We start from the raw sequence: 27,055 nt of genomic DNA, 5'->3' as shown, positions 1-27,055 counted from the left end.
GCTGGGCTCCGGGGGAGGGGGGACCCGCCCCGCCACTCTCGGGCGAGGTCATTGTGGATATGTGGATGTTGACTCAAACCCGAGAGGCCAAGGAGAGGCCGCGAGGGGAAAACTTTCCCTCTTTCTATTTTGGCCTCTGTGACGTCGCCGCTTTTTTTTTAGCCTCTCCATTCAACTCGCGACCCCTTGAGATCAGGTGCAAACAAGAGGGTGGGGGTGCCCCTGGGCTGCAGCTGTTGCCAGCCGCCGCCTGCCCCCATCGGAGCGGGCTCAGCAGGGAGGGCGGGGCGCGGGCACCGCGGCGGGGGGGCGTGCCAGAGGCGACATCTGGCGGGTGGAGCGCGCCGACGCGAGAACCAGCTGCCCCGGGCCCCGCAGGTGAGGGCGGTCGCGGACAGGCGCCCCGGGAGCGGCCGCGGGCGGCGGCGGCGGCGACTGCACCACGTGCCCGGCCGGGGCGGGGCGGCCGGGTGAGCCCTCGGAGCCGAGCTCAGCGCAGTGCTTCGCTCCCGCGCGCGTAGGTGCCTCCTCCTGGACGGCGGCAGCGGCGGCGCGAGGAGCCGGCGGATAGCGGCGAGATGGGGCCGCTCCGGGACACCAAGGTAAGCAGGGCGCGTTGTGCGGGCGCGGGTGGCAGTGGACCCTGCGGGGCAGGGAGCGGCCCAGGTGAGCGCGGGAGGGGGGCGTGCAGAGTCGGGGGACAGGGGCAGAGGAAGTGGAGGGGACGAGGGGGGCACAGGGGCATTTGCTTAGGTGATGAGACCCCAGGAGAGGAAAGGTGGTACCTGAGGAGGAGATGTGGGCGATTGACAGGAGAGTTCACAAAATTGACTTCGAAGGTCAATCCGACGTCGGGAAACGGGGGGTTGAGGGTGCAGCTTTCAGCTGATGTCTTGTGTGTGATGTGAATTAAAGGAATCTGGTGTATTTGTGATTGAGAAGCAAGGACTTCAGCGTGTCAGCGACCCCGCATTGGTTCGGGGTTTGCGGTATGAGCAGAGTGGGTGACGTGTGATACCTGCTGGGTGACCGATGAGCAGGGCAAACCCGAGGCTGGGTGCGGCTCGCGGCCCAGGGTAGGGTGGATGCCTGGGCGACCTCAGCAGCTCCCTGCGGCCGGGGTCCTCCCTTCGTTCCTGCGCTGTGCCCGTGCGGACCTCCCAGAGGTGCTTGCTTTCGCTGTGACCCTTCCTGGTAAGCCCGTGGAAATGAGCAGGAGGTCATGTTGCGACATGGTGTTTGTTACCTAATCCAAGGCTCTTTTTTCAGTTGCGGAGGTTGTAGGGAGCAGTGGAAGTTTTGCAAAAAGCTCCTCCTAGGAATCCATTTTAATATGGCAGGGTGGTGGTGACCCCGAACAGCACTGGATTTCAAGCTCCTTCTGCTTCTAGAGGATGCACAGTCTTGGCTAAGCATCTTTACCTCCTTTAACCTCAGTTTCCTCGTCTGTAAACAAGAACATGAATTACTGTGCCCTCTATGTTACAGCCTGAGGTGTAAAAATCAAATGAGCTAAAAGCACATTATAAATTGACAAGCATTGTGAAAATACACTTTTTATGTATTTTCTTAAGCAAGGCGTGGCAAGGTATTTAACGCTGTGTTTTTAAGGAGAGAGAGAGAAAAAAATCTCTCTTCTTTTAGGTGTCCTGTAAGGAAAACAAAAGCTAAACATGATGTAAAAGGTGGAGCCATCTTCCCGGGTATTGGATTTGTTTGCTTTTCTGTTGGCAACAAGCCTTGTGTACCAGGATATTAATGGATAATTAAGATCCTGTCCAGAAGAGGAGGGATTTTAAAGATAAGTGTGTGTGATCCATCAGGAAAGGATTGTTTCAGGTATGGGGTCTACTTTGTGAGGAATCAGGAAAACAGAAGGCAAATTGTCTCAACTAATTCAGGGAAAGTAAAATGGAAGTCTAAAGGAAATCAAGTAATATGCCGGAGTGTGCTGTAATAAAGAGCCTTTGAGAGCCGAAAACTTGAATGTGATAGAAAAAGCCAGAGTGGGAAGGTGAGTCAGGAATCGCATGGGGGAATGGGATGGCTTCCTGCTGGGTGGGGGTGGGGGGGTGCACGCGCGCTTGCTCGTGCCCGTGTGCTGCTTGGTAGATTAGAAGGATTAGCTCAGTGGAAGAGTTTTGGAGCTCATTTTAGCAACTGAGATAAGAAGGACTACTCTGACTGTGAAGTTTCAATATTCAGAAAGGTGATTTTTTAGAAAACTTAGAAACTGAGCCTTTAAGAAGCAGACAAGAGTTAAGAAGGGAAAACAATTTTCCTTTTGTGTTTTTGTTTGTTTGTTTTGGTGGTTTTTTTTTTTTTTTTTTTTTTTTTTTTGTTGTTGTTGTTGTTGTTCAATTTTGAGAAGGAGCAGAGAGTGCAGCATCATGAGAAGGAGATTTCCCGAAGCCGAATTCCCCGGTTGATTCTTCGGCCCCATCTGCCCCAGCAACAGCACAAAGTGTCCCCAGCCTCTGATTCTCCCTTTTCTGAGGAGGAGAGCAGAGAGTTCAACCCCAGCAGCTCTGGGCGCTCAGCGAGGACCATTAGCAGCAACAGCTTCTGCTCAGGTACAGTACACGGGAAGCCACCACAGGCACGGGGCGTGTGCACTGCAGGCTCATTGTGAATGGACCTGAGTGGGCCCCTATAGCCTAGAACTAGACTTCTGCTATTAGGATGAATTGCATAAGGTTACACCTTTTTGGCTGTTTTGATCTACAAACACAGCAATTTTGTATGGTTCAACCCAATGGAATTTTATACCTATTTTTATATGTTATTCTGGTTTATAATATAGAAGGTAAAATCTAACTTCTTGTGTCTATCAATGTTTTTAAAAAATTATTCCTTTGTTAAATCTGAAAAAGATATTAAATCAAATTTTATACTAGCCTATAATATAAGCCTTGTACTTCTGATTATGAAATTCCCAAAGATAAAGCAACTCCTAATAAATGAGGTCAAGATCAAGCAGGTTTGTATGCCAAGGCTGGTCTGGCTTTGTAGTTTAGTGGGGAAGATCAAAGGCTTTGAAATCTGTCAGGCCTGAATTCAGGAAGGGCTAGAATCCCTAACCCTTCCCACCACTCTTATACTGTGTGACCTTGAGCAAGTTGCTTAACCTCCCTCAGCCTCAGTTATTACATCCATAAAATGGGATAGTAATTCCTACCTTGCAGAGTTGCTGTGAGGTTGAATGAGACCATCTACCTAAATGTACTCCTAGTTCAGTGCCTGGCTTATAGAGGTGCTTAATAAATGATGTTTTTTAATACGATGAGCTATGAATATCAGTATTGGCACATGATTAAGGAAGTTTCCTTAAAGTTGTGAGCATATTTGGTAAGGGCACAAATCTCTTCATAGCTCCTGCAGGTGCTACCATTACCACTTGACAGATCCTGTTGTACCCATTGAAGCACATGACTTAGGAGGATTTGTATTCTTTGAGAAGTATTAGGAATGTAGGTAAAATTTGAAGGAGTGATTGTCTTATTATTAGTGAAGAATATTTCATAGTGGGTAATTTTTAAAAACTTATTTAGGGAACATGTAATTTGAAGATGGACACATGTATGAGAAGGGACACATAAATCAAGATGGAATGATTAACATCCTAATTTAGCAAGATGCAACATTCCATTACATTTAGTGCCGGTAAATATATTTTTCAAAGATTTTATAAATGCACCTTTGGATTTATTACATACTCTCACAAAATAATTCCATCCCATGCTGTGCTGCCTATTTTTATTTTTTCTCTAGAAACCTCAAATTTTCTGCTTGGTTCTGAAAAAAAATTCTATCAAAATATTGTGTTTTAAAACTTATTTTTTGCCATTTGAATGATATGAATCTAGTTTAAAATGGAAACCCACTGACAATTTGCTTAGTCCTCTCCCAAGAAGAAAACAAAAGAATAACTGGCAAGCTAGAGAAGTTAAGATGTCTAGAACTCAAGTTGTATTTGCAGAATGTAATGCTGTTCACTTCACTCCGTTTGGGAGCCCAGGTCTCACTGTGGTGAGTGTGGATGAACTCTGGGGATATCACTTCAAACTGACATAGCTTTGTTTACATAACTCAGTTTCACATTTATTCCTGATATTCTCTCCATGTAAACAATTTCTCTATGTCTGAGTTCATGATAAGTAGTGCTGTCAGAGAAAAAAAGAAAAAGTTGATCAAAACAAAAGAAAAAACCCAAATATATTTGAGAAAATATAAAGGCAAACCAATAAAATTATTAATTTCGGTCATGAATCATTCTTTCCCAGACCCATTTCCTGAATCATCCCTCCTTCCCAAGAGACCTGTTTCCCACTAGGGCCATAATGCTGTACATGAAAATCGAGAATGGGTATTGATCCTTCTGCCATTAACTAGCTGAGAATTGAGTGACAGAAGCATTTAATTATGGGTGTCTCTAAACTAACCTGTCAATCTTTAGCCCTGCACCCTGCCTCCAGGTAGGATTCCCTCCATTCCTGGACCTCTCCCTCATTTCTCCCTCATCTTCCTGTGTTAGCAATTCCCCAAGGTTTGGTTTTAATGCCTTTTCCTTCCTTGCTCACCGTTCTACAGAGCTCTGATAAACCCCACAAAGGCTTTTAGTGTTGTGCTGACTAAAATTGACAGCAGCAAGGCCTTTGGGGGTATGTTAATGATGCTTTAGGAGGTCAGTCAGTGGGTGGAAAATAAATGGGTTTGGTACTATGGGGAGTGCTAATGCTGCAGGCAGTAAGATAGAGAATGTAAAATATGTCCAACCAGCAGGGGGAAATAGCTGGTTTTAATCCAGCCACTCTAACACTGAGGCCAGAATATGAGTTCGTTGCTTACTCATGGCAGTTAAGCCAGAGAACAAGGTACATTCAAACATTAAAAATGCCATCCTTTGTTAGAACGAAACTAAAATAATTTAGAGGTGTCTGTTGTCCTCATAACTTTATGACTTTACACTAATCATTCTGCATTAGCTTATCTTCATTATACATCATCACATTCACTCATGTGAAAGGGGATGTGCGTAGTTAGGAGAATTCTTACAATCTGGTAGTGAAATTATAAAGGAAGATGTTACTCAAACATGATGAAATTTAATTTGAAAGTTGTATTTCCAAAACTGCAAACAAAAGACTCTCCAAATCTATTTCAAAGGTATTAGTTGTGAAAAGAATCATAGATTCCAAGATATTCATTTTTTAAAAGAAAAACAAAGTAGTGAGCTTACGTAAAGTTAAATTTACTTAATATAAAGGATTATCCTTTATTTTGAGAGTCTGGCCTTCCATTTGTATTAAAACAAAAATTCATGATAGTAAATGGTATTTATACTATGGCAAAAATAAATGACAACTATGTTGATGTTTCCTATACCCCCTCTCTCATGTTTTTCTTATAATTTCACCGATCTGTGAAATTAAAAGGCTGGAACTATTTCCAAAGTGACCTGTCCATTTTCACATGCTTTCCTTTTTTCCTCCCCCACTCCACTGCCTTCCTCCTTTCTTCCCATGGGAGCCTTGGCAAGGAACATTTAATGACTTGATATTCTGTATGCTAATTTGTATGGTGTGTCTGTCTCATTTCAGAGGGAAGGAGTTGTATGTAACCTTTTGCAATTCATTTGGGGTGTGTCCCCAAAGAACTCATCTTTTAAGAACTTCTTATTAGCAGAATTTCTTTGCAAATATGAATTGTGTTTTGTGCATTTCATCAGCACATGAATTTTTTGCAGTTGGACATCATTCTAGTGTTAAAACGGTCTATTCTTTACAGTTTGTATTCAATTTCGGTCACTGTGACCTTAGCTGAAGACAGTTAAATTTATATTGTATTGGATGCCAGGCCTTATTTTGTGTACACAGAAAGGAGAGCATTGTTCATTCTTAGGAAATATTAATTAATGCTTTATTTAAAGGAAAAGAATACATACGGAAGTACAGTTAGTAGTAAGATGATAGAAATAAAACACTTGTTTTCATATCTCTTCTTTTTTATAAATCAGTTTTGTTTAAATCAGTGTTTTGGCATAATGTCACCTCTTCCCTACCCCCACAGCTTTCTTGTTTTTAACGTGCACATGAAAAGTGATAAAGCCCATATTTTTGACTTGTGTTCTGGGTGTGGCCCATCAAGTCTAGTCCTCTGTCCATTTTTCTCCCCTTCTTCTGTTAGTAGTGAATTGTGTTTGTCATTGGTACCACGACTCCAGCCACTGTTAGAAAAGCTGATGACCTGGGTGAGTACATCAGTCACCAGACATGGTTACATGCATGCTGTGCATTCCTCTTTGCTTAGTTGAGTCAATAATTACACCTTAGAACTGGGAGGCAGATGGATTGCTGGGTTTTAAGCTAGTTCTCCTTGGGGTGCCTTGTAAACATGGCAGGTGGAACAAATTATGCATATAGAACACTGGTTGTTTTATGGGAGACCAGTAATTTCTCTGAGTTATTTCCATGTTTCTAATGTGCACACACAGATATACAGGCAAATTTCTGACTTAACACATTAAAAACCATGGATTAGGTCAGTAAACAAAATGGTCAGAATCCAAGATTCTTTGCAGCCTGATCCTGAGTATGTTTGTAGAAAGTATTTAGGATTTTACAGTGACTGGGAAGAAATCTTTCTGTGAGTGCCAATGACCTAGAGGTAATCATTGTTGCTGTTTGTGGGAAGAACAATTAAGGCAAATTATAACCTAACTAGTACCCTGCTGAGGCATGACAATGCCTCCAAAAATCTGCCAACCCTTGCCAAACAGAAATATTTCTGCTATGCTTTTGTCAGTTGAGGAAACTTGGCATCTGGATAGAGTGAACCTTTGAACATAATGGTTAGAATCGAGATGAACTGCTTAAAGTGAGGCGAGCTGCAGTAACGAAATTATTCCACAGTTGAATGACTGCCAACCTGCGGGCAATCAGAAAACAAAGGCCCTAACAGTTTAGCATCACTTTAATGAGTATGGGGTTTAGGCACTGTTTTGTAATGTATATTTCAAGTGCTTGGCTGCTTCAGCCACAGAAATATGAACCTAATGAAACAGGTTGAAGATGAAGGGTATATAGGCAATATTTCTTTGAGAACATGGTAACTGCAATTAGGACAAAAGCAAAATTTTTTGCCATATAATAAAAAAAAATTCTTAGCAGTGGGAACTAGGTAACCATGCTGGAATTGGACCATGTTTGAAAGCAAATTATGGTACTTAACCTGAAAATCTTTTATGTTCTGAAATACTCATCTTTATGACAGTATTTCCCACTTTCAAAGTATAGTGTTTGCCTACTTTAGAATCTTCAGTAAAACTTGTTTAAAATGTGGATACCTCAGCCCCACCCTAAACGTATTATCTTGGAATGGGAGGGCCCAGGAATCTGTATTTTACAGGCTTTTCAGATGATTCTTGTGCATACTGAAGTCCCAGCCTCACTGCTTTGTGGTCTATGTTTGGGGTTTTGGTATGAGTGTGAGGCTATGCCTGAAGTGGGTGGCATCACAAGATGAATAAGGATCAAAGATGGTAGAAGTGGTAGCTGGCCAGGCTATTTAAACCAATGGTCATGGGGCAAGTGATGCTTCCACGTTTTCTGGAAATTATAGCTTCTGACTCTTTACCTATAAGTCCCATGTCATTAGTCATAGCAATAATATTATTTATATCTACATAATGGATTTAACTTGTATTCAAATGGTAGAAAAGTAAGGAAGTGGAGAAAGCGTTTATTTTATTTTCCTGTATAATCCTCTCTGGATTTACTATCTCTAGCAATACTTTTTACTATTTTGCATTTTCTTTCTTTGGTATTTGGATGACTTGAGGTGCACTGAAAGTGGGTATACTGGGTACACCAAGAATGTACCCTGAACACCCAGTGGATACACTGAAAAGTGTAAACAGAAGAGAAACTGAGGCCTGGGCATAGCAGGACATTCAACTTTTTGCGAGCTTCCACAAAAGCATATTTGTCCAATAGGCATTTACTAAATGCCTGCTAAGGATCAAGAATTGTGCAAAGGCTACAAAGATGAATAAAACACAAGGATTGGAAAAATTCATTATTTCACTGCCTTAACCCTGACACCAAAATAAACGGGATAGAAAATCTTTGGGTGTGATTCCCACACTACTACTTTTACTAACTTGTTTTGTGTCCCTGACCTTTTTACCCACAACTACTCCACACACACTCCTGCTTTGTAATTTAAGTTTGTTGCTCTGTTTATTATCTACATTGGGCCTCTCACATTTCATAAGCTTAAAGATACAAAGAAGTAACATTCTTTAGCATGGTGTAGTAGATAAACATGAGCCTTGGCATCAGTGGACCTGAATTAAAAGCATGAAATGAGAGAGAAAGGCAAGCAGGGCCAGATCATGAAAGGTTTTGTATGCCATGCTAGGAACTTGATCCGTGAGATCAAGGGTCCATACAGGAACAAAGCCAGCAATGTAAAGGGTGAAGACACCTGGATAGAAGACAATAGAGGAGACTCCAGAGCTGGATAGTGTGCGCCACTTTAAACGTATTCAGAATTTTTAAAATTCATCTTCTAAACTACCTCTGTGGGCCAAATAGCTGAATAGCTGAATAGCCGCATGAATAGCTGGATGTGGCTCATGGGCTACTGTTTTGCAATTCCTAAAGATCTTGCAGAGCCAGTGGGGGTTTTCAGCAGGGAAGAGTTATGACCAGATTCATAATTTAGGAAGATCTTTCTGATTAAGTGTTGAACAGTGGATGGGAGAGGCAGGAAATGCCGGCAAGGAGCCTACCTGATTTGAAGGCCATTGCAACATTCTCAGTGAAGACTGAGTATGTGTGAGGTTTAGGCTAGAGTAGACGGGTCTCAGTCACCAGTTGCAAGTAAAGGAGAAGGAAAGGATTGTGTCTGAATTTCTACTGATGAATGCAAATGGTATAGCAGGACTGGGGAGAAGGACAAGGGGTCAAGTTAATTAGTTCAATTTAGACTTTGTTGTATCTGAGACAAAAATCTAGAGCCCCAAAGAGAATTGAGAGATGGTGGCAGCTGAAGCCAAAGGAGTTGATAACATCACAGGAAGGCAGTGCATGGAGGAAGATTAGAGAACCAAGGATAGAACTCTGAGATACAGCAGGAGTAGACAGAAAAAGGAAACCAAGACACCTGAGGGTGAGCATTCGGAGAAAAAGGAGGAGAGCCAGAGTGACAGGGTGTCCAGTCCCAAGGGAAGAGAGAGTTCCAAGAAGAAAGTAGCCCAAAAGTTCAGATGTCACAGCAAGATTGAGTAAAATGTGCACTGAATAGTGCTCAAGGATCAGACCATTGGGTTATCAGTGATCTTAGTTAGAAAATTGTTTCTTAGGTAGAAAATTGATCTTAGGTGCAGAAAATTGTGGAGATTGACTCCAAATCGCATCAAACTGCATGTGGCAAATAGAGAAATTGTAGACAACTTTTTTTAAAAGAAAGCTTAACTGAGATGGGAAAAAAATAGCATAAAAACTAATGTTTCATTTACACTAAAAAGCAGGCATTTATCAAATGACAGGTATTTAATAAAGTTTTCAGGCTGGGGGGAGTAGACAATAAAGGAAGAAAGAGAGTGAGACTGAGGAAGAGAGAAAGAGATTAAAAGAGATTGAAGTGCTAACTCTTTGTAACAAGACTGGGAGTAGATAAGGAAGACTTGATGTGAATATAAGTAAGTTCAAGGTTGAGGGGCACATCTGCTGAGGGCCTTCCTCTTTGTGGGAACGCTGCAGAGTGTCCAGGTGACACAGGCAATCACATGGCAACAGGTCAAGAGCACACTAACATGTTTCTTTCTCTCCTTATAGAGCTGCTAGTGCCACTCTCATGATATCCCATTTATCCATTGACCCATTAATCCACGAATCGATTAATCCATCCATAAGTTCATAGCTCTCACGGACTAATCACCTCTTAAAGGCCTCATCTTTCAAATACTTTATAGGGGATTAAGTTTCAATGCGAGCTTTGGAGGGGACAAACATTCAAACCATATTAGTCAGAGTAGGAAGCTAAAGGATACATTTCAAAGTCCAGGTTAGGTGTCTCTTTGTGCTTTGTCTGTCATACCACATGACCTGGTTTTAAGATTTGTTGTTTAGTTTCTTGACTCCCCAGTAGACTGTAAGCTCCATGAAGGCAGGAACAATATAGTCCCCTGCACTACACCTGACTCTTAGCAGTTGCTTAATAAGTATTTGTTGGAATTTAGTAGAAGACATAATTATGAGAACAGGACAACTGAAGAAGTCTCATTCATTTAATAAAATATTTTGTGAGCAGGGCACTCTCCTAGTTTGGGGGGAAATAAAACAACTAGAAAAGTACTCAGTACTCAATTTCATAGTTTTGCTAAATGAAGGAAACATTTCCATCCTGAGATTAGCATTTCTAAGTGTCAAAAAGAGCAAGCTCCGTAATAGGACCATGTTTCCCAGAGTTGTGGGCAGCAAGAAGAGAGATTTCTCACTAAGAAAACCAGAAAATGCTCCCCTCAAGCGTTGGCACATAAGCAAGGTTTTGAAAGCAGTATAGGAGTTTGAAAAGAGTATTCATGACAGACAGAGAGATCAACGTGTGTAAAAACATAGTGTACTGAAAGTTCAGGGCATATTTAATAGGGAACTGTCTTACTTAATCCTTATTTCTCAGTCATGCAAGCCATGAGAAAAACCAGCAGCCCAGATTACTATCAACAAGGTATTTTAGCACAAGGCTACATAATTAGCCATCACCACAACCCACCTGATTTTTATTCTGAGAAAGCCCCACTGACCAAGGAGAGACTTGATGCACTTCATGTATACAAGACTGCTGGGTGTGTTTGCATTGTAAGTGACTTTTCCGACCTGTGGGCACAGTAACTGCCCCAGACTTTCCCTGCTGCTTGTCTTGCCTGCTTTGAAAACACAATCCAGCCCCTTCTCTACCAGCAACTCCTGACCCAGTACTCCTGACAATGCTAGGTACAGTTGTCATGCTCCAGAGCTCCCCTGCCTGCTGTTAGGCTCCTCTTGTTCCAGAAGGAGACCTGTTATTATTTGCAGTTGGCTGCTCTATCTTTTTAGGGAACCCAGGCCAAGTTTCTGAATGCACACCTGTGCCATCATTGAGATCATACATCACTCACTCCCATCCCACTAGAAACTCACATTCTTCAACCTTTACTTGCTTGGTGGGGATTTTCTCTGGGCTCTCTTCCTCTTTACTAGCTGGTACAGTCTTATTCCCTCTTCTTCTGTGTGGGTGCCCATGCATCCTGTTAGAGACTGCCTTAACCCTCAGAATTCTTGAGACCCTATGGACCCTAACCTACACCTTATATTTATTCTGAGGTTTATATTTTCTTTAATGCTAATTATTATGTTTTTATTTTTAAATTCAAAAGTAACAAAAACATGTTTATTATAAAATGTGCAAATACGTGTGTTAGTGTAGATATAATCACACTTATAGGATTTATTTTGTTCTGCATTTTGCCAGAGCTCATACTATATTGATCTGTAATCTTTTCTGTTCATTTATGTAAATATTTATTGAACACCTAATGTGAGCAAGACACTATTCTAGTAGCTGAGGGAGAGCAATGAACAATACTGGCATGCCTCTTTCTCTCAAGGATTGTGTATTCCAGGCAATACCTGCACCTGTCATTGCTTGTCAGTGCATAGAAGTCCCCTTCATTCATTGTAATGACAGCATGGTATTCCACTCTACGGAGGACCATCATTAATTCAACCATTCTTCAGTGGATATTTTGTCTGTGAGGCTAACTTTCAAAATTCAGAATTTTGTTTTATGAATGTCACTGGAATTAGACTATTTATGAGACTATTTCTTCTTATACTCTCTTTTCTTTCTTTGTTTCTTTTTTTAAAATAAGTAAATACCATGATACAAATACATTATCTGAAACAATTCTTTTTTTAATAGAAAAAACTCAAATGTAGCAATTGAATAAACTATATAATGAGCATTGCTTTTTTTCTTCTTTCTTCCATTTTTATCCCTTACTCTGTCTTGACCATCACTATCTTCAGATTCTTAATATGAGAAAAAATAGAAGAGGGGGGGAAATATTTACATCGCTATGAGACAGCTAACTGTAATTCAGGTGTTCTTAGTGTGGTGTGGAGTTTCCTTATGATAAGGTTTTCAAGAGATTGAGAGACAAGTTCTTGATCTGTCTCTCTCCTTTTCCTTTCTCATCCTTCCAGTTGTCCTCTCTCCCCTTCTCCTCTCCCCCTCTTCTCTCACCAAGGAAACTTAAAAAATAAAATAGCCAAGCCTTTAGAAAGGCATGGCCTAGAAACTGCAAATAAACCCATATTACTAAGGAGAAGGAAGGTCAGAAAGAGTCATAACATGCTTCTTTGGGGAAGATCATAACCTAAGAAAGAAAGACCAAGAGGAATGAAAGCTTTTATGACAGAGGGATTCACCACCCCCTTGCAGGGACTCGCCTGTCTTCTGGCAAAGTTAGAGCCACCCTCTGCTTCCCAGTGTCAGCATGAGCTCCCCCTCACCAAAACATCGAGGTAGATTTATTACTTGCACTACATTACATAGGTATTTAGGCCAAGATATCTTCCCCTCTAAATTCCCTCTCCAGGGTCTGTTAACACAAATCAACTTGATGCTTGGTAGAAAACCAAGTACAAGGCCCTTGTTTCAGAGCAGACTGCGTCCTCTGAGGAAACGGAGCTTACCTCGCTGCACGTCCTCCTTCACCGCCCAGGGCCTCACCAGAGTGACTTTTATGGGAGCACTCCAGGCTCCAAAATAGCTCAGAAATCCAGGGAATGTTTACGTGTGAAATAATTATTTTGTTTCCAAGAAACAAAGGAGGCACTCACTAAATAATTATTCCACTCTCCAGTTCACTTTTATAGATGTAGATTAGATGTCTTAGTGCAAGGTGCTTGTTCGAATTAACTTGACAAGCTCACTTCCATCAGCACACACATACGCTCCACATCTTTAAAAAAAAGAAAGCTCCCCCGAACCCTCACTCTTTGCAACGTCCATCCCATTTCTCTGCTCCTCTTCACAGCAAACCTTCACCAAAATACTGTTTCCTTAACTTGCCCTTGTTCTGCACATGAATGCCCACCTTGGCAAATCTAACATTCCCTTGTCTGCGCTCATTTTCCTTGACCTCCCAGCAGGACTCAACATAGCTGAACAAACCCCTCTCTTGAGAAAGATTTTCCTCCTTGGCTTCTGTGATCCCACTCCCTGAGAGTTCCTCCTGCCTTCTCCAAGTCACTCTACCGCCCCCTTAGTTGGCTCTCTTCTCTTTCCACCCTCCCCAAGGGCTTGTATCCAGGTCTGTGTCTTTAAATCCCTCACCTGTTGGGTGGCAATGCTCTGGTCTCTTCCCCGAGCTTGAGGCTCACTTACCCAAGTGCCTATTTGATACCTCCAGTGTCATGTTTAATTTATGCCTCAAATTTAACATAGCAAAACAAGAATTATTGATTTCACCCCCTGTACACTCATAAACCCAATTTTCTTCAACTCAGAAATGACCACCATATACCTACTTCTTTAAGGAAAAATCCTGGAAGACATCCTTGATCCTTTCCTATTTTTTTATGTCATAAATAAAGGCTTTCAGTTATTTTTCCAAATGGATCCCAAATCCGTTTACTTTTCTCAATTTTCACTGCTACCACCCTAGTCAAGCCACTATCACTTCTCATTTATACTATGGTAGTGGCCTCCACAGGGCGTTACTTACTCCTGCCCTTTCATTCCTGAAGGGGCCATGTGGCATAGTAGTTAAGAAGAGTCTGGAGTTAGCCTCTCTGGATTCATACCACAGTTCTACCACTTACTGATTACAAGCTTGGGCAGGTGGCTTAAACACTGATGCTAGTCTTACATGTCAACTGCAAATCAAGGTGACAATAGTGCCTATTTCAAAGGGAGAGTAGATTAACTTTACTTGTGTTAAGTAAGGTGTTTAGAATAGTGCTTGGTACTTGGTAGGCACTCAGTAAATATTAGATATATATAATTAATTCAGTCTGTTCTCCTTTATGAGCACAAACCAAATTTTTGCCATCTCATGCTTACTGTACGCTATGGCTTCCGTTGCACTTAAGATAAACCTAACGACTCCTGGCCCACAATCCTGCACGTGCGTGGGCTTCTGCCTCCCTTTCACCTCATCATCTCTCATTCTCTCCCATCAACCTTCCTGGCTTCCTTTCAGTCTCCTCAATGCACCGTTTTCCTTCCTATCTCAGAGCTGTTTGTACTCCTTTTCCCTCTGCCTGGAATTCTTTTCCCTGCCTTCTCTATGATTAGTTTCTTCTCAGTTTCTGGTCTCAGCTCAAATTACCTCTTTAGGAGCCTTCGCTGACATCCTACCTAATGAAGTTCTTTCCCACTCCTACCTAGTTAGTCTACATACTATCATCTAATTTATCTTGTTAACAGTATATCACAATCCAAAATATCTTCTTTATGTATTTTTTTTACTTGTTTATTAACCGTCTGACCTTACCACTAGAATGTGAACTCCTTGAGGGTAAGGATCTTAGAGACTTGATCATCATTACATCCCTATTATCTAGAACAATACCTAACACACAATAGGAAGTCAGTGATTATTTGTGGAAAGAATAAATGGATGGATGGATAGATGGATGGACGGATGTACGGATGGATGAGATTCCTACACTTCAGCATTGGCCACTGGTTAGTGATATATTGTATAATACTGAAGAAAAGTTAGTTTAGAGCCTTGTAGATTTGTGAGTTCTCACTCCAAAAAAAATGCTAAAATGCAATGAAGGAATAGAAGCTCAAATCTTGCTATTGAAAACCTAGAATGCAAAATTATCTGAATGGCATGCATTTTATATGGCTACACGTGTTGAAACAAGAACACTGGAAACAACTGTAAAGAGTTTCTTGCCTCAAATTTTTGTGGTCTGCTTATTATGGGATGGCTTCTTTCTAGCAGCTTTCTTTGCCTGTTTTTTAATTTGGGCATTCCCAGAATTGCTGATATTTCCTCTTGGAACAAACATAAGTAGAAAATTTTAGAAAACAACTAGCTTATGGTAGTGTAAAAACAGACTTTTAGAGTCAGACAAACCTGAGTTTGAATCCTGAATCAGTTACTTAGTAACTATGTGACTGAAATTCTTAACCTTTCCAAGTCTCAGTTTTCCCAACTGTAAGATTACATATTATTAAAATATATGATAAAAATTAGTGTGCTTGCCACATGGTAGGCACTTAATAAATGTTAGTTTTCTTACTCTACCTACATCCTCTCAGTGCATATAAATGGTGTGTGGTAAGAATTTCACATGGTTCAGATTAACTGTGAGTTTAGCTGTGACATTTTATGTCTCCATCAAGCTATCTTCAAACATGTCAGTTTCTGCAGGAATAATAATAATAATAATAATAATAGCAGTGTCTGGTACATAGTTGATACTCAATAAATATTTATTAAATGCATGAATAAGTAGTCAGTAAATGCTTCTGTTATTCATGAGAATCAACTAGATTTCCATATACCTTAAAGTAATGTTTCCTTAAAATAGAAATGATTTTTCCCTCAAATAATGCAACTGAACATTGAATAGCATCAAACTATAACTGAATGTTTCAAGACATTATGGTAAAAAAATAAAAAGCGTGTTTTCCTCTGCATGATGTTATTTTTGAATGTGTCTTCTAGTTTTCTAGTTCAACGTTTAGGAAAACCAACGAGCCTCTGAGATCTAAATTCAAAAGGGAACCAGAAATTTTAGCGATGCATCTTGGACTTTGCAGAAATATTTTATTTGTAATCTTTAGAACCTGTGTTTTATTCTTATGTGTAATTGGTGTGAGGAGATTTAAGTAGGGATTTGGTCATCATAATTGCCACCAAATGTGTTTTATGGCACTGGTTGGTAGGCACTTTTGTTAAATGTCAGGAAATTTTATAACACACACAAACTTTAGACATTCCTAATATTTCAAAATGTGTCAATAAATTATGCAATCATTACTTTCAAATTTTAATCATAAAAGTATCACAAATTAATGTGGAAAGATTAAAAATTACAACAATAATAATAAGTTAGCATCTAACCTTCACATTACATATTTATTTATTTATTTATTTAAATTTATTTATTTATTTTTTCTGGCTGGTAAAGGGATCATAACCCTTAGCTTGGTGTCACCCACACCACGCTCAGCCAGTGAGCGCACCGGCCCCGCGGCCTTGCTACCAGTGCAACACTCTCCCGAGTGAGCCACGGGGCTGGCCCCACATTACATTTTAAAGTCAATTCCAAGTGGATTTAATTTAAATGAAAAGTGAAACTATAGACATGTGGAACAATATATAGGTAAATATTTAATTGATCTTGGAGTAAAAGAGGGCATTCTAGGCATAAAAACATTAGAAGAAATCACAAAGGACCATATGGAGATATATAACAGAATTGAAAAAGATTTGAAAGTCAAAAACATTACAAGGTCAAAAGCAAACAACAAACTGGGTGAAACATGACAAAGAGTTAATGCCTTTCATATATAAGGATTTCTTACAGATCAATAAGAAAGCCTAAATACCTAAATAGAAAAATTATCAAAGGACATGAGCAACTCACAGAATAAGTAAAAAAGGCCAACAAATGTGTGAAGGACCTTGTGCCTCACTAATAATTAAATACATGCAAATTGACACTTGAAAAATCCTTTTTTAATTATTAACTTGAAAAAATGCAAACAAAATAATACTCAAAGTGGCAGGAAATTAGTATTAATAATAGTGAAAAATGGAAATAATCTACAATACTGTACAAGAGGAATTGGTCTTTAAAATGCTGTGTTTGTATCTATTTTAAATAGGTACTCTTTTAAGATAGTGTTTTCAAGAAATTAAACATTTTTAAACTTCTAAAAACATACTAAAAAGCAGGGAAAATAGTACAATGAACCCTCATATGCTGCTTATTCACATTATCCAGATTAAATGATAGCAAGATACTGCTACATTTACTATATCTTCCCCTTTTTTTCTTTTTTCTTATTCCTTTGCTGAAGCATTTTAAAGCAAATCTCCAGACATCATGTCATTTCATGTCTATCTACGTACCTCAGCATGCATTTCTTTAAAAAAAATTTCAAATTTTCTTATATAATCATAGTGCATGATAATTACTAAGACAATTCACATAATTCCCTGGTATGGAAGAGAACATTAAAATAGCGCCAATTGTCTCAGAAGTGTCTGTTTTCTTTCTCAAGATAGCATTTAACCCAGAAGTCAACAGACTTTTTCTATAAAGGGCCAGATAGTAAATACTCTCAACTCTACTGGCCAGACAGCCTCTGAGGCACTATTCAACTCTGCCATTGTAGCTTGAAAGCCACCATAGACAATATGTTAAGGATTGGTCATGACTGCTCCAGTGACACCTTATTTACAAAAACGGGCAGCAGACCAGATCTGGCAAGCTGGCTGCAGTTTCCCAATCCCTGACTTAACTCATTATTCTCTCTATATTTTAGGAGATGGACATTTAAAGGTTTAAACGCCTTGATTAGATTTGGGGGCAATTTTTTTGTGGCAAGAATACTTCCTAGGGAGTGCTGTGTGCTTCATCTCACATCCCATCAGAAGATAGTTAATGCCTGTTGTCCCATAGGGGGCGATGCTAAGAATCTTCAGTGGGTACAGATGGGTGGGTGAGTTCTGATGCCTCCCCTGTAAACTCTCCATTAGCCTTTTGTCTAATGGTTTCATTTGTTATGCCTGTTGCCTAAATAAGTTATTTCATCAGAGTTTGTGAATTAGTAAATTTCTATTTCTATGATTCTGTCTACTTGCATTAACCAGAATGATCCTGTAAAGAACTTTCCCATACCAATGAGGATTTTGGTGACACTGAAATAAGAGTTTGTATATAAGTAGAAACAGTTTTTACACTCAGTAGATATGATAATTCTTTTTTTCCTTTTAATTGCCAATTTTCAATATAAATAATTGGTTCCTGGATAACAGGGAACCTCTCTCTCTCTCTCTCTCCCCCTCCCTCTCTCTCTCTCCCTCCTCTCTTTCTTTCTCCCTGTCTCTCACTCTTTCTTGGAAATTCAGAAGGTTTTTAAATTTTTTATTAGTTTTTAATTGACACAATAATTGTACATATTTAGGAGATACAGTGGCCCCTTTGTGTTGGCTCCTGTTAGTCTTTAATATCTTTTTTCTTTCTAGCCTAACAAATCCCAGGAAGAAATTTTCAATGACAGAGTAATGAAACTGTCTATAATATATGTTGAAATTTTGATAAAACAAAAAGCAAGCAAGCAAGAAACCATATTCATTGAAAAAGTAAATAAAAAAGACTAACAAAAGGGCCAAATAGTTAATTTTTTTTCTGGGTAATGCAGTTATGGGAAAATATAATCCCTTTTTTTTTTTCTTTACTTCTTTACACTATTCTGCACTCTAAATTTCCCACAAAGATAATTATTACTTTTTATAATAAAAAAATTAAGTTAAAATTTTAACAATCTCAACAGATTTTCTTTAATTGTGCAAGATATTTTTAGTGTATTTAAAATAAGATCCAAATTATTTTAAAGGTACTTAAACACATGTTTTTCAGAACCATAAGTAGGGTAATCGTACAATTAACTATATCTCATATTCTCAGAGAGCTTGTAATGTAAAGAGAGAGGAAAATAGATTTAAAAATTAACTTGTTTAATAACATCCAGGCTACAAATTTATAAGTTGTCTGTTTCTCCCATCTGTCTTTGTAGACTTTAGAGTCTTATTTTTTCCTTAACAGTAATTTGGAGACTATTCAGTAGGTATATTTCTCACAATACTTTAGATAGGCCACAACTTCCGGAGGTTCTTGGATCTGTGAATAATTCATTCTATTACCCTTAATTCTGTGTGTTGACAAATTCTAAGCAAATAAACAAGAAAACAACAAAAGAACCTATTTCTTAATATAAATTGATGAGGAAATGTAAATTAGTCTCCTTCACTGTAGCAGGTGGTCATTTAGATGTGGCCTTGATGAAGGTCACTTTTACCTGAGTTCCTCCAGGGGCTGTCCTGGACTGTCTAAGTGGAATTTAAAATTGTTGACTCAAAAAGGAAATCATCCCAAATGTTCAAATGGATCACACTGTGTAAAACATGTAAAGTGGTCCTGTTTCTTTTTAAAGTTATACTTCCATGAATAACAGAGAAAAAATAGAGAACGAAATGTAAAATCTCAACGATGGAAGAACTCTGTGTGTGTGTATGTATGAACATGTTTTAAATTACTCTCTTTCCAATAGACCAATGATCCTCTACATCCTTTTCCTAAAGCCTTGGAGCAAAGCTTCCTTTATGGCAAAACCAGACTGAAATGTTCTAACATTTCTCAGGCATTCTTCTGGAAATTTGAAACATCCAACACTTTTTGGGTAGATCATTCAGGATTTTGTGCCATTTTCTACCCAGAAACAATTTTCTCATGGTGTCATATTAGAAATTGTTGTCACTGATAATTTCTTTATATTAACATAACTTATAAAAGCTAGCCTTATAAATATCATGTTTATAAATATATAGATTCTATAGGGCAAATTTAGCCATCAGGGTAGTGGCAGGAAACAGAAGGCATACTCAACACTCAAGAAGTTTAACTGAAGCAGGTTTAATAAATAATTCTCTTTAATATGTGCATGATTCACATGTAGTTTACCAGATAGTAAGATTAGATATGAACAACCGAAGAACATAAGTGTGGCTTCACTATTCTTAGAAGCTGAAATGTGAACTAAGAATATTTTATATAGTATTTTGAAAAAGAGGGTTATCTTCATCCAGACTGGTGGTCAACTTCTAAAGAGGCCATGAAGAGAAAGAGAGGGGAGTGGGAAAGCAGGGAAGGAGTGTAAACAAAAACGTGTTGAAAGACGATCACCTCTTCTGTGCCACACACAGGAAAATACCTTAGGGGCCGCAGGTGACCAGATTACTCTGGCACATGAAGCTCTAGGACTTTGCTGGGTCTTACTTTGCATAATTTAAAGTGTGCCCTCTGCCATAGGAAAATGAATGGTCCTGCCCTTTCCAAACTAGATTCCTTTGTTAGTGTTGGTTGGTTGCATTAAACAAAACAGGCCAATGTTCCAGGCTTTTCTGATAACTCATTGATTTTCTTGGGTATAGTTTTATTTTAACAGACTTGACAATTTACAAGAACTGTGCATGGTAGGTGATGTACACCCAACTCCTTTTGGCTTATTTATAAGCTCCATCAGGGTGGGTACTGGGTACAATGCCTGTGGGCTGATCCAGTACCAGGACTTGATATGCATTCTTTTGACCAATGAAAGACCATTCCAATTGTTTCCCCCCTCAATATGAAGCACGATAGTGCACAGTTAAGAGATGTTTAGGTAGTGATTCAAATATTCTAAGAGGTACCTGAAGTTCAAGATTTATTTGGGTATTTATTTTCTTATTCCTTGCCCCTAGAGATATGAATATTGATGTGAGGCACACATGCCAAGTGAAAAATTGCTACTGCCTTTCCATATCACCACCACTCTAAATAATTTCAGTTTCCAATTCTTAACCAGACGCTAGCGCTTAGTCCTTGAAATTGCTAGTACTGAAAACATGATATGCACATATCCTTTCTTATCTAACTCCAGCAAAATAGTTATAGAACCAAACAAAACACATTTGCTTTATATTTATTTAAAGTATAATTTTGGCAGTGTTTCTCCATACAGTTTCTTGGTACTAGAAATTGTTTAATTTTATCTCTTTGAGTCAGAGTTTTCAAGAAAAATGACTTTTTTAGGGTAGACATTCTGAAGCATGAATTTTTATTTATTTGGGCCATCTCTCTTTCAAAAGAAGTAATTTATGGAACCGACTCATAAGGAAATGATTTAAAAGGCAATATGTGATTTTGAAGGAGTAGACCTCATTTATTTGAGTTTATCTGCTTTGGGATAGGAATCCAGAAAGAAAGACTCTGCTGAGGCGATGTGCAGACCTGTTGAGCCTTGTGGAATTGCTGGAATCTGGCTAAGTAATTAGCAGCTTTGCACCTTTAGAGAGGAGCTCAGATTTCTTTGGTTGGAAGCATGGGACGCGCGAATGTGAGAGCAAGGCAGGGACAGTGAGTGGTGAAATTAGCTGAGCAGTGGCAGCCAAGAGTGGTCCTCATCACTCTGTAATTAAGGCCAGGGTTTCTTCAGGAGTTCAGGAAGAATTCAGCACGGATTAGCTTTGCATCTCATGAATATTCATAATAAAAAAGGGAGAAAAATAGTAAAAATAAAAAACCTTATGACTATCAAAAAAAAAAAAAAAAAAAAAAAAAAAGCAAAGACAGCAGATGTGAAGGGTATACTAAAAACCATTCACTTCCAGAAATGGACCATGAAGGTCCTATGTCCAAAAGTCAAAAAAGGATATCAAGAGAAATAAATCATTTTATTAGTGCCAAGTTCTCTTTGTTCCAGGAACTGGGATATTTCATCATAAAAAATGAAATAAAGGTCAAAAATGATGCAATGGCAATTCTTTTTTACACAGATACTAGTCATCTTAACTTAGACAATCAGTCATTTTATTCAGGTCTACTTCTGTTTCTATCTTTATTCAAGCTATAGAGTTTTAAGATAGCCATTAATAGATGGCAAATTATTTTAGATCCCTTAAAGTCCTGGAAGTTATTAGTAATAAAAGTCTTATTCATTCTTTTGTCTAATTAGTTACTAAAGTGACTCTGGCATCAAAATATTTCTATTTAGTAGAGAATTTACTTAGTAATGAAAATTTACTACTAGCTGATCAGTTTGAGTAGACTGTTTTTAAGAAATACGGATTTGACTTTACATTCCAATTCTTTAGATATAGTTCTTCTCATCAAAGTACAAATGAACTAACCATCCATAATAAATATTTTAATAAATATGGAAAGCATTTATAGAAGTCAACAGTATGACTTTCCCATTTGCTTAATAAGTATCTTCACAGGTCACTTCATATCATGCATATTAGCTTGAAATAATGACCCTTGTAATATTCTGTATCTGTAAAGTTAAGGAAATAGTTCTACTTTGAATATCAGCTTTCATTTACCAGTTTACTCCAGACAACAATATACCTGATTGATGTATTTTTGGTTGAGTGTGTATGATAAAACTGGATCACTTCCTTCTGCTTCCTTAAATTCCTAAAGCCAAATGTCTTATCTATCAAACTCTATTAACCGAATGGCAGGCCAAGTGATCAAAAACTGGGTGTGGTCAATAATATTCAAGTAAGTTTATTTTCCTAACATAAACAACTCTGAAAAGTTCACATTAGTGATCCTGAGTTGTTCTGGTGAACTTTTTGTTACTAATATTATACATAAATCTATGGATGGATATGACCCAAAATTATACTACACGAACTGTTAAAACAGACATATCTTTTAAGTTTTGACAAGACGAACATTACAGAAATATTTGTGATCAAAAAGTTTAGGAAGTTTTGCCTTAAAATATTCTCTCAACATAGTTGATATTTTCTTGGTTAAGATGAGTGGCCAAAATACAGAGAAATAAAAGGAAAGTCATCCACAGCAGTTAACCTGGGGCCTCATAAGCAGAGTAGGTGCGTGAGCGCATGTGTGCATGTGTGTGCATGTGGCACGCTGTGTGGCTTATCTGTACCATCACTGATTTCCTCGTCATCATTAACCACTTATCGATTTCTGTCTTCTAGATGACACAGGATGTCCTAGCAGCCAGTCAGTATCTCCTGTGAAGACTCCCTCAGATGCTGGGAACAGCCCCACTGGCTTTTGTCCTGGAAGTGATGAAGACTTCACCAGAAAGAAATGCACGATTGGAATGGTTGGTGAGGGAAGCATCCAGTCAGCTCGATATAAGAAAGAATCAAAGTCAGGCCTTGTAAAGCCAGGTCAGTGTACTTACTCTCCATGTATTTACCAGAGCAATATGGCTGGAGTGATTTCACATTTGAAACAGAACACCTATCTATCAAGTCAGAGGTCACTAGTATTGTACCCAGTACCCAGAAACATCAGCTTTGGGGGAGGGGGGATAGGAAGCTGGCCAATATGGGGATCCAAACCCTTGATCTTGGTGTTATAACATCACACTCTGAGCTGAACAGCCAGCCCCAAAAACATCATTTTTAAAGGAGGTGGATTAAACACTTCCAGATAAAGAAACAAACAAACAAACAAACAAACAAACAAACAAATAAATAAATAAATAAAGGAGGTGGGAAGGAGAGGGGAATATTTTCTGTAATGGTATTCATTATGAACAAATTTATAAAAAGAACAAAGTTGAAGCAATATAAGCTGGGTGACCTAACAGATTTAATTCTAGCTTAAACTATACTAAGACATTACTTGGTCACCTAAATTGGCCACAATTTATAAAAAGAATAGGTTATCTTGATGCCAATCTATAAAGTTGGACATACTTGCTAACTTAGTTATTTTCTTCTAGAGATTTAAATATGAATATGTTGTTACATGTATATATACATATAGATGTTCAATAATTACAAAATATTAGGAGATAAAAGATGAAATGGAGATAATTATTGCAATGAATGAAATGTCACGAGCATCAGAAAAGGTCAATTCTCAGAATCTGCAGTATGTAAATAAATATTTTGTATCCCAGAAATATACATACAGTATATAAACAAATATAATTTTTAAAAATCTAAAGTGATAACTTTAAAGTAAAAGAACCTTAGCATTGGCATTGGGAGACAACCTGCCAATATTTCATCCTTTAGTTTAACATCCACAGTTATACTATGCATACGAGTATTGATGAGCCTGAAAAGACAGATTAATGGCTTGCACAAGTTCTCATCCCTTACATTTCTTTTCTAATTTTTGTTTGGTGATAACATTACTATTCAAAGAGCTACAGGTGGTTTTGTTTTGATGGGGCCAAGGGTTGGTCCTTTGTCCTCTTCTGTTGAATGCTAGCATCTCTGTCTGCTTTTGTTCTTCCTGAATAATTGATGTACACAGTATATCATAATGAATTATTCTTCATCCTGTTTTTTTGTCAACCAAACAGAATGTCATTTCATCTCAAAGCAAAACTTAAACTATGTGAAAAAGAAATCCTTTGTCTCCTAATGGCACCAGATAAATGTTAGTCATGATGAATTTGCTAATAGTTTTTTGCTTTGGAATAATATGAGAAAGAAAGGGAATGATACACAATGGGGAAGTAAGAACAATATAGAAAAGAGGACGATGGGGATTGTGCAGCTAGTATTGGGTACGCTCAATGTTTAAGAGAGCGCAATGAGTTAAAGAAAGTCACACAATTACAGCCAAGAAATAAAACCATTACGTAATGTACTCTACCCAAGGACCAAGACTGCCACTCTCCCTCCTTCAACTCAGTTGTCATTTTTTTTAATTGAGATATAATTCACATACCATAAATTCACCCTTTTAAAGTACACAGTTTAGTGGTTTTTAGCCTGTTCAAACTGTTGTGCAAACATCACCGTTATCCAATTCCAAAAAATTTTTATCACCCCCCAAAAGGAACCCCATGCCCATTAGCAGTCACTCTCCATGCCCCCTTACCTCCAGTCCCTGGCAAGTACTAATTCACTCACTATCTGTATGGATTTGCCTATTCCAGATATCTCATACAAATGGGATTATACACTATGTGGCCTTTTGTGTTTGGCTTCTTTCACTTGTAATAATGTTTTCAGGGTATATCCATATAGCATGTTTCAGTACTTCATTCCTTTTTATTCCTTTTTATGGTTGGATAACTTTCTGTTGTATGAATTTAACACACTTTAAAATAGATTTTTTTTTTTTTTTTAGCAATTTTAGGTGTATTAAAAAAATTGGGTGGAGAGTATAGAGTTCCCATATACTCCTCACCATTACTACTTGCAGCTTCCCCTATGGTTAACATCTTGCCTTAGTGCAAATGGATAAACAAAACAACCACATTTTGTTTATCCATTCTTTAGTTGCTAGACATTTGTGTTGTTTCCACTTTTTGGCTCTTCGAATAATAGTTCTATGAACATTTGTGTTCAAGTTTTTGGGTGAACGTGTTTTCAGTTTTGGGGGGTATATACTAGAAATGAAATTTCTGGGTCATACGGTAACTCCATGTGTAAATTTTTTGAGGAGCTACCAGACTGTTTTTCAAAATGACTGCACATTATATATTCCCACCAGCAACGTATGAGGATTCCAATTTCTCTACATCCTTGTCAACACTTGTTATTGTCTGCCTTTTTGATTACAGCCATTCTAAATGAAAAGTAGATCAAAAGTATATGAAAAGTATATGAAAAGTAGTAGTTAGGTATTGCAGGTTTTGAATGCAACTTGACATGATTTCATTATTTTTATGTCCCCCAACCCTTGATCACTTCATTCCAAAAACAATGTAAGGTGGTGGCAATAAAATAAATAAATAAATACACAAACAAATGGGGGTGGGGCAGGAAGAAGACACACAATCACAATTCCTTGAAGTTGTTAAGCAAACAGATATGATGTTGATGGGCAGGAGTGGGGAGAGGGAGAGGGGAGGGAGGATTTGATAAAGGGACATGAAAATCAACTACATTGTGTATTGACAAAATTAAATTAAATTAAAAAAATAAAATAAAAATGATAGAACAAGAGACAAGAGTGGTGCAGTAAGAACAAACTAAGTTTAAATGAGAGTTAAGGTTATTGCTCTTTCTTGTTTCAATAATCATAAGAATCATCAAATGTTAACAGAAGACTTAAAACTCCATGTATATAAGGAATTCACTCTAAGCAAGTTCCTAATCCTGCAGAAAGTACTCATTTACTAGAAGATCAGCCACTCATCTTGCTGAGAATCATGACGGCTTAGGTCTTCATGAAGAAAGTGCAGGAAAAAAAGAGAAGAGAGGGAGGGAGAGAAGGAGGAAGGAAAACCAGAACAATTTTTCTTCATTCTGTTTAGATTCGTGGATCTGTGAGAATCATGAAGGCTATGGACCCATACACCAGAAAAATGCCCATTTGCATGAAATATCTCATACTTTTTTAGAGGTTTTATGGATCTCCTTTATTAAGATTTATGATTCCCAGTTTAATGACCCGTGCCCAAAGGCAGAGCCTGAAATAACCACTTTCACCAACTGCATCTGATTTAATTGCTCATAGGCATAAATATCACCTAAGCATTCTTTACCTGGTAATCTTTTTATTTATCTGTATTCAACCAAGGTAAAGGGATCCTTAAAGTCTATTTCTTAGTTGCCTAAAATTCCTAATGTTGTCACTGAGAAAGTTGTGACAGCTTTTGAATGCAACTCAATTCTGTACAGCAAGCTCTTTGCATTTGAGAAAAATCTGCACCCTGACCTATAGTTCTCTGAACTTTCAGCAGAATAAACCTGTCAGTCTCATAAATATGAAAAGAGCAAATCCTGGAAGCGAGGCCTCTGGATGACTTAAAATTTATAAAATGCAGAGACATAATCTGTTAAACCACAAGCAGGTACTGCTCTCAGGGTAAAATGTTCTGCCTCCTCCATAGCCTCAAGTGACCATCTCTCCTCAGCCGAAACTGATCTTCAGCTCATTTTGATGCACGTGCTACTTTGTAAAAATAAAGTCAACTCATTAAAACCAATATCACCTTATTAAAATAGCAAGCAATTAGTGGCTCTTACACAGATACTCGGAGCTCTTTAACATTAAGTAACCGTAGCCCATTTAATTTTAGGTCCATTGTTCTAGATTCTGGAACACTGCTGTTCACCTCAGAAAGCAGTTATTGAAATGTCCTTTGGTCATTAAGATAACAAGCTAAAAATATTCACTGATATGATGCAGAAAAAGGGAAATGTGTCACAGGATGCAGAGATGGGCTTGGAAAGGTGAACAGAGCAACTGCACCTTGCCAACAGGGCTCTGTGGCACAGGCAGCAGGAAAGCCTTCCTGCCCCCAAGCAGGA

The 27,055-nt window shown here is 38.5% G+C and overlaps 1 protein-coding gene across 2 annotated transcripts in view; it reads left to right on the top strand.

Annotated features, from left to right (window-relative positions):
* The first annotated feature begins 525 nt into the window (after window positions 1-525).
* The window catches only part of SYBU (syntabulin), a 71,105-nt gene continuing 44,575 nt past the window's right edge, over window positions 526-27,055 (top strand). Inside the window, exons 1-3 of one of the 2 annotated variants that reach the window (XM_063079439.1) lie at window positions 526-602; window positions 2,372-2,573; window positions 22,799-22,996. In XM_063079439.1, the coding sequence (XP_062935509.1) occupies window positions 579-602; window positions 2,372-2,573; window positions 22,799-22,996 (424 nt within the window). In that variant the 5' untranslated portion in view covers window positions 526-578. Of the gene's footprint in view, window positions 603-1,816; window positions 1,840-2,371; window positions 2,574-22,798; window positions 22,997-27,055 lie in introns of those variants that run through there. The other variant, XM_063079440.1, reaches the window with a different exon arrangement.

The sequence above is a fragment of the Cynocephalus volans genome, chromosome 15 (genome assembly GCF_027409185.1).
Source record: "Cynocephalus volans isolate mCynVol1 chromosome 15, mCynVol1.pri, whole genome shotgun sequence".
Lineage (NCBI taxonomy): Eukaryota > Metazoa > Chordata > Mammalia > Dermoptera > Cynocephalidae > Cynocephalus > Cynocephalus volans.
This window is presented reverse-complemented; position numbering and strand designations above follow the sequence as displayed.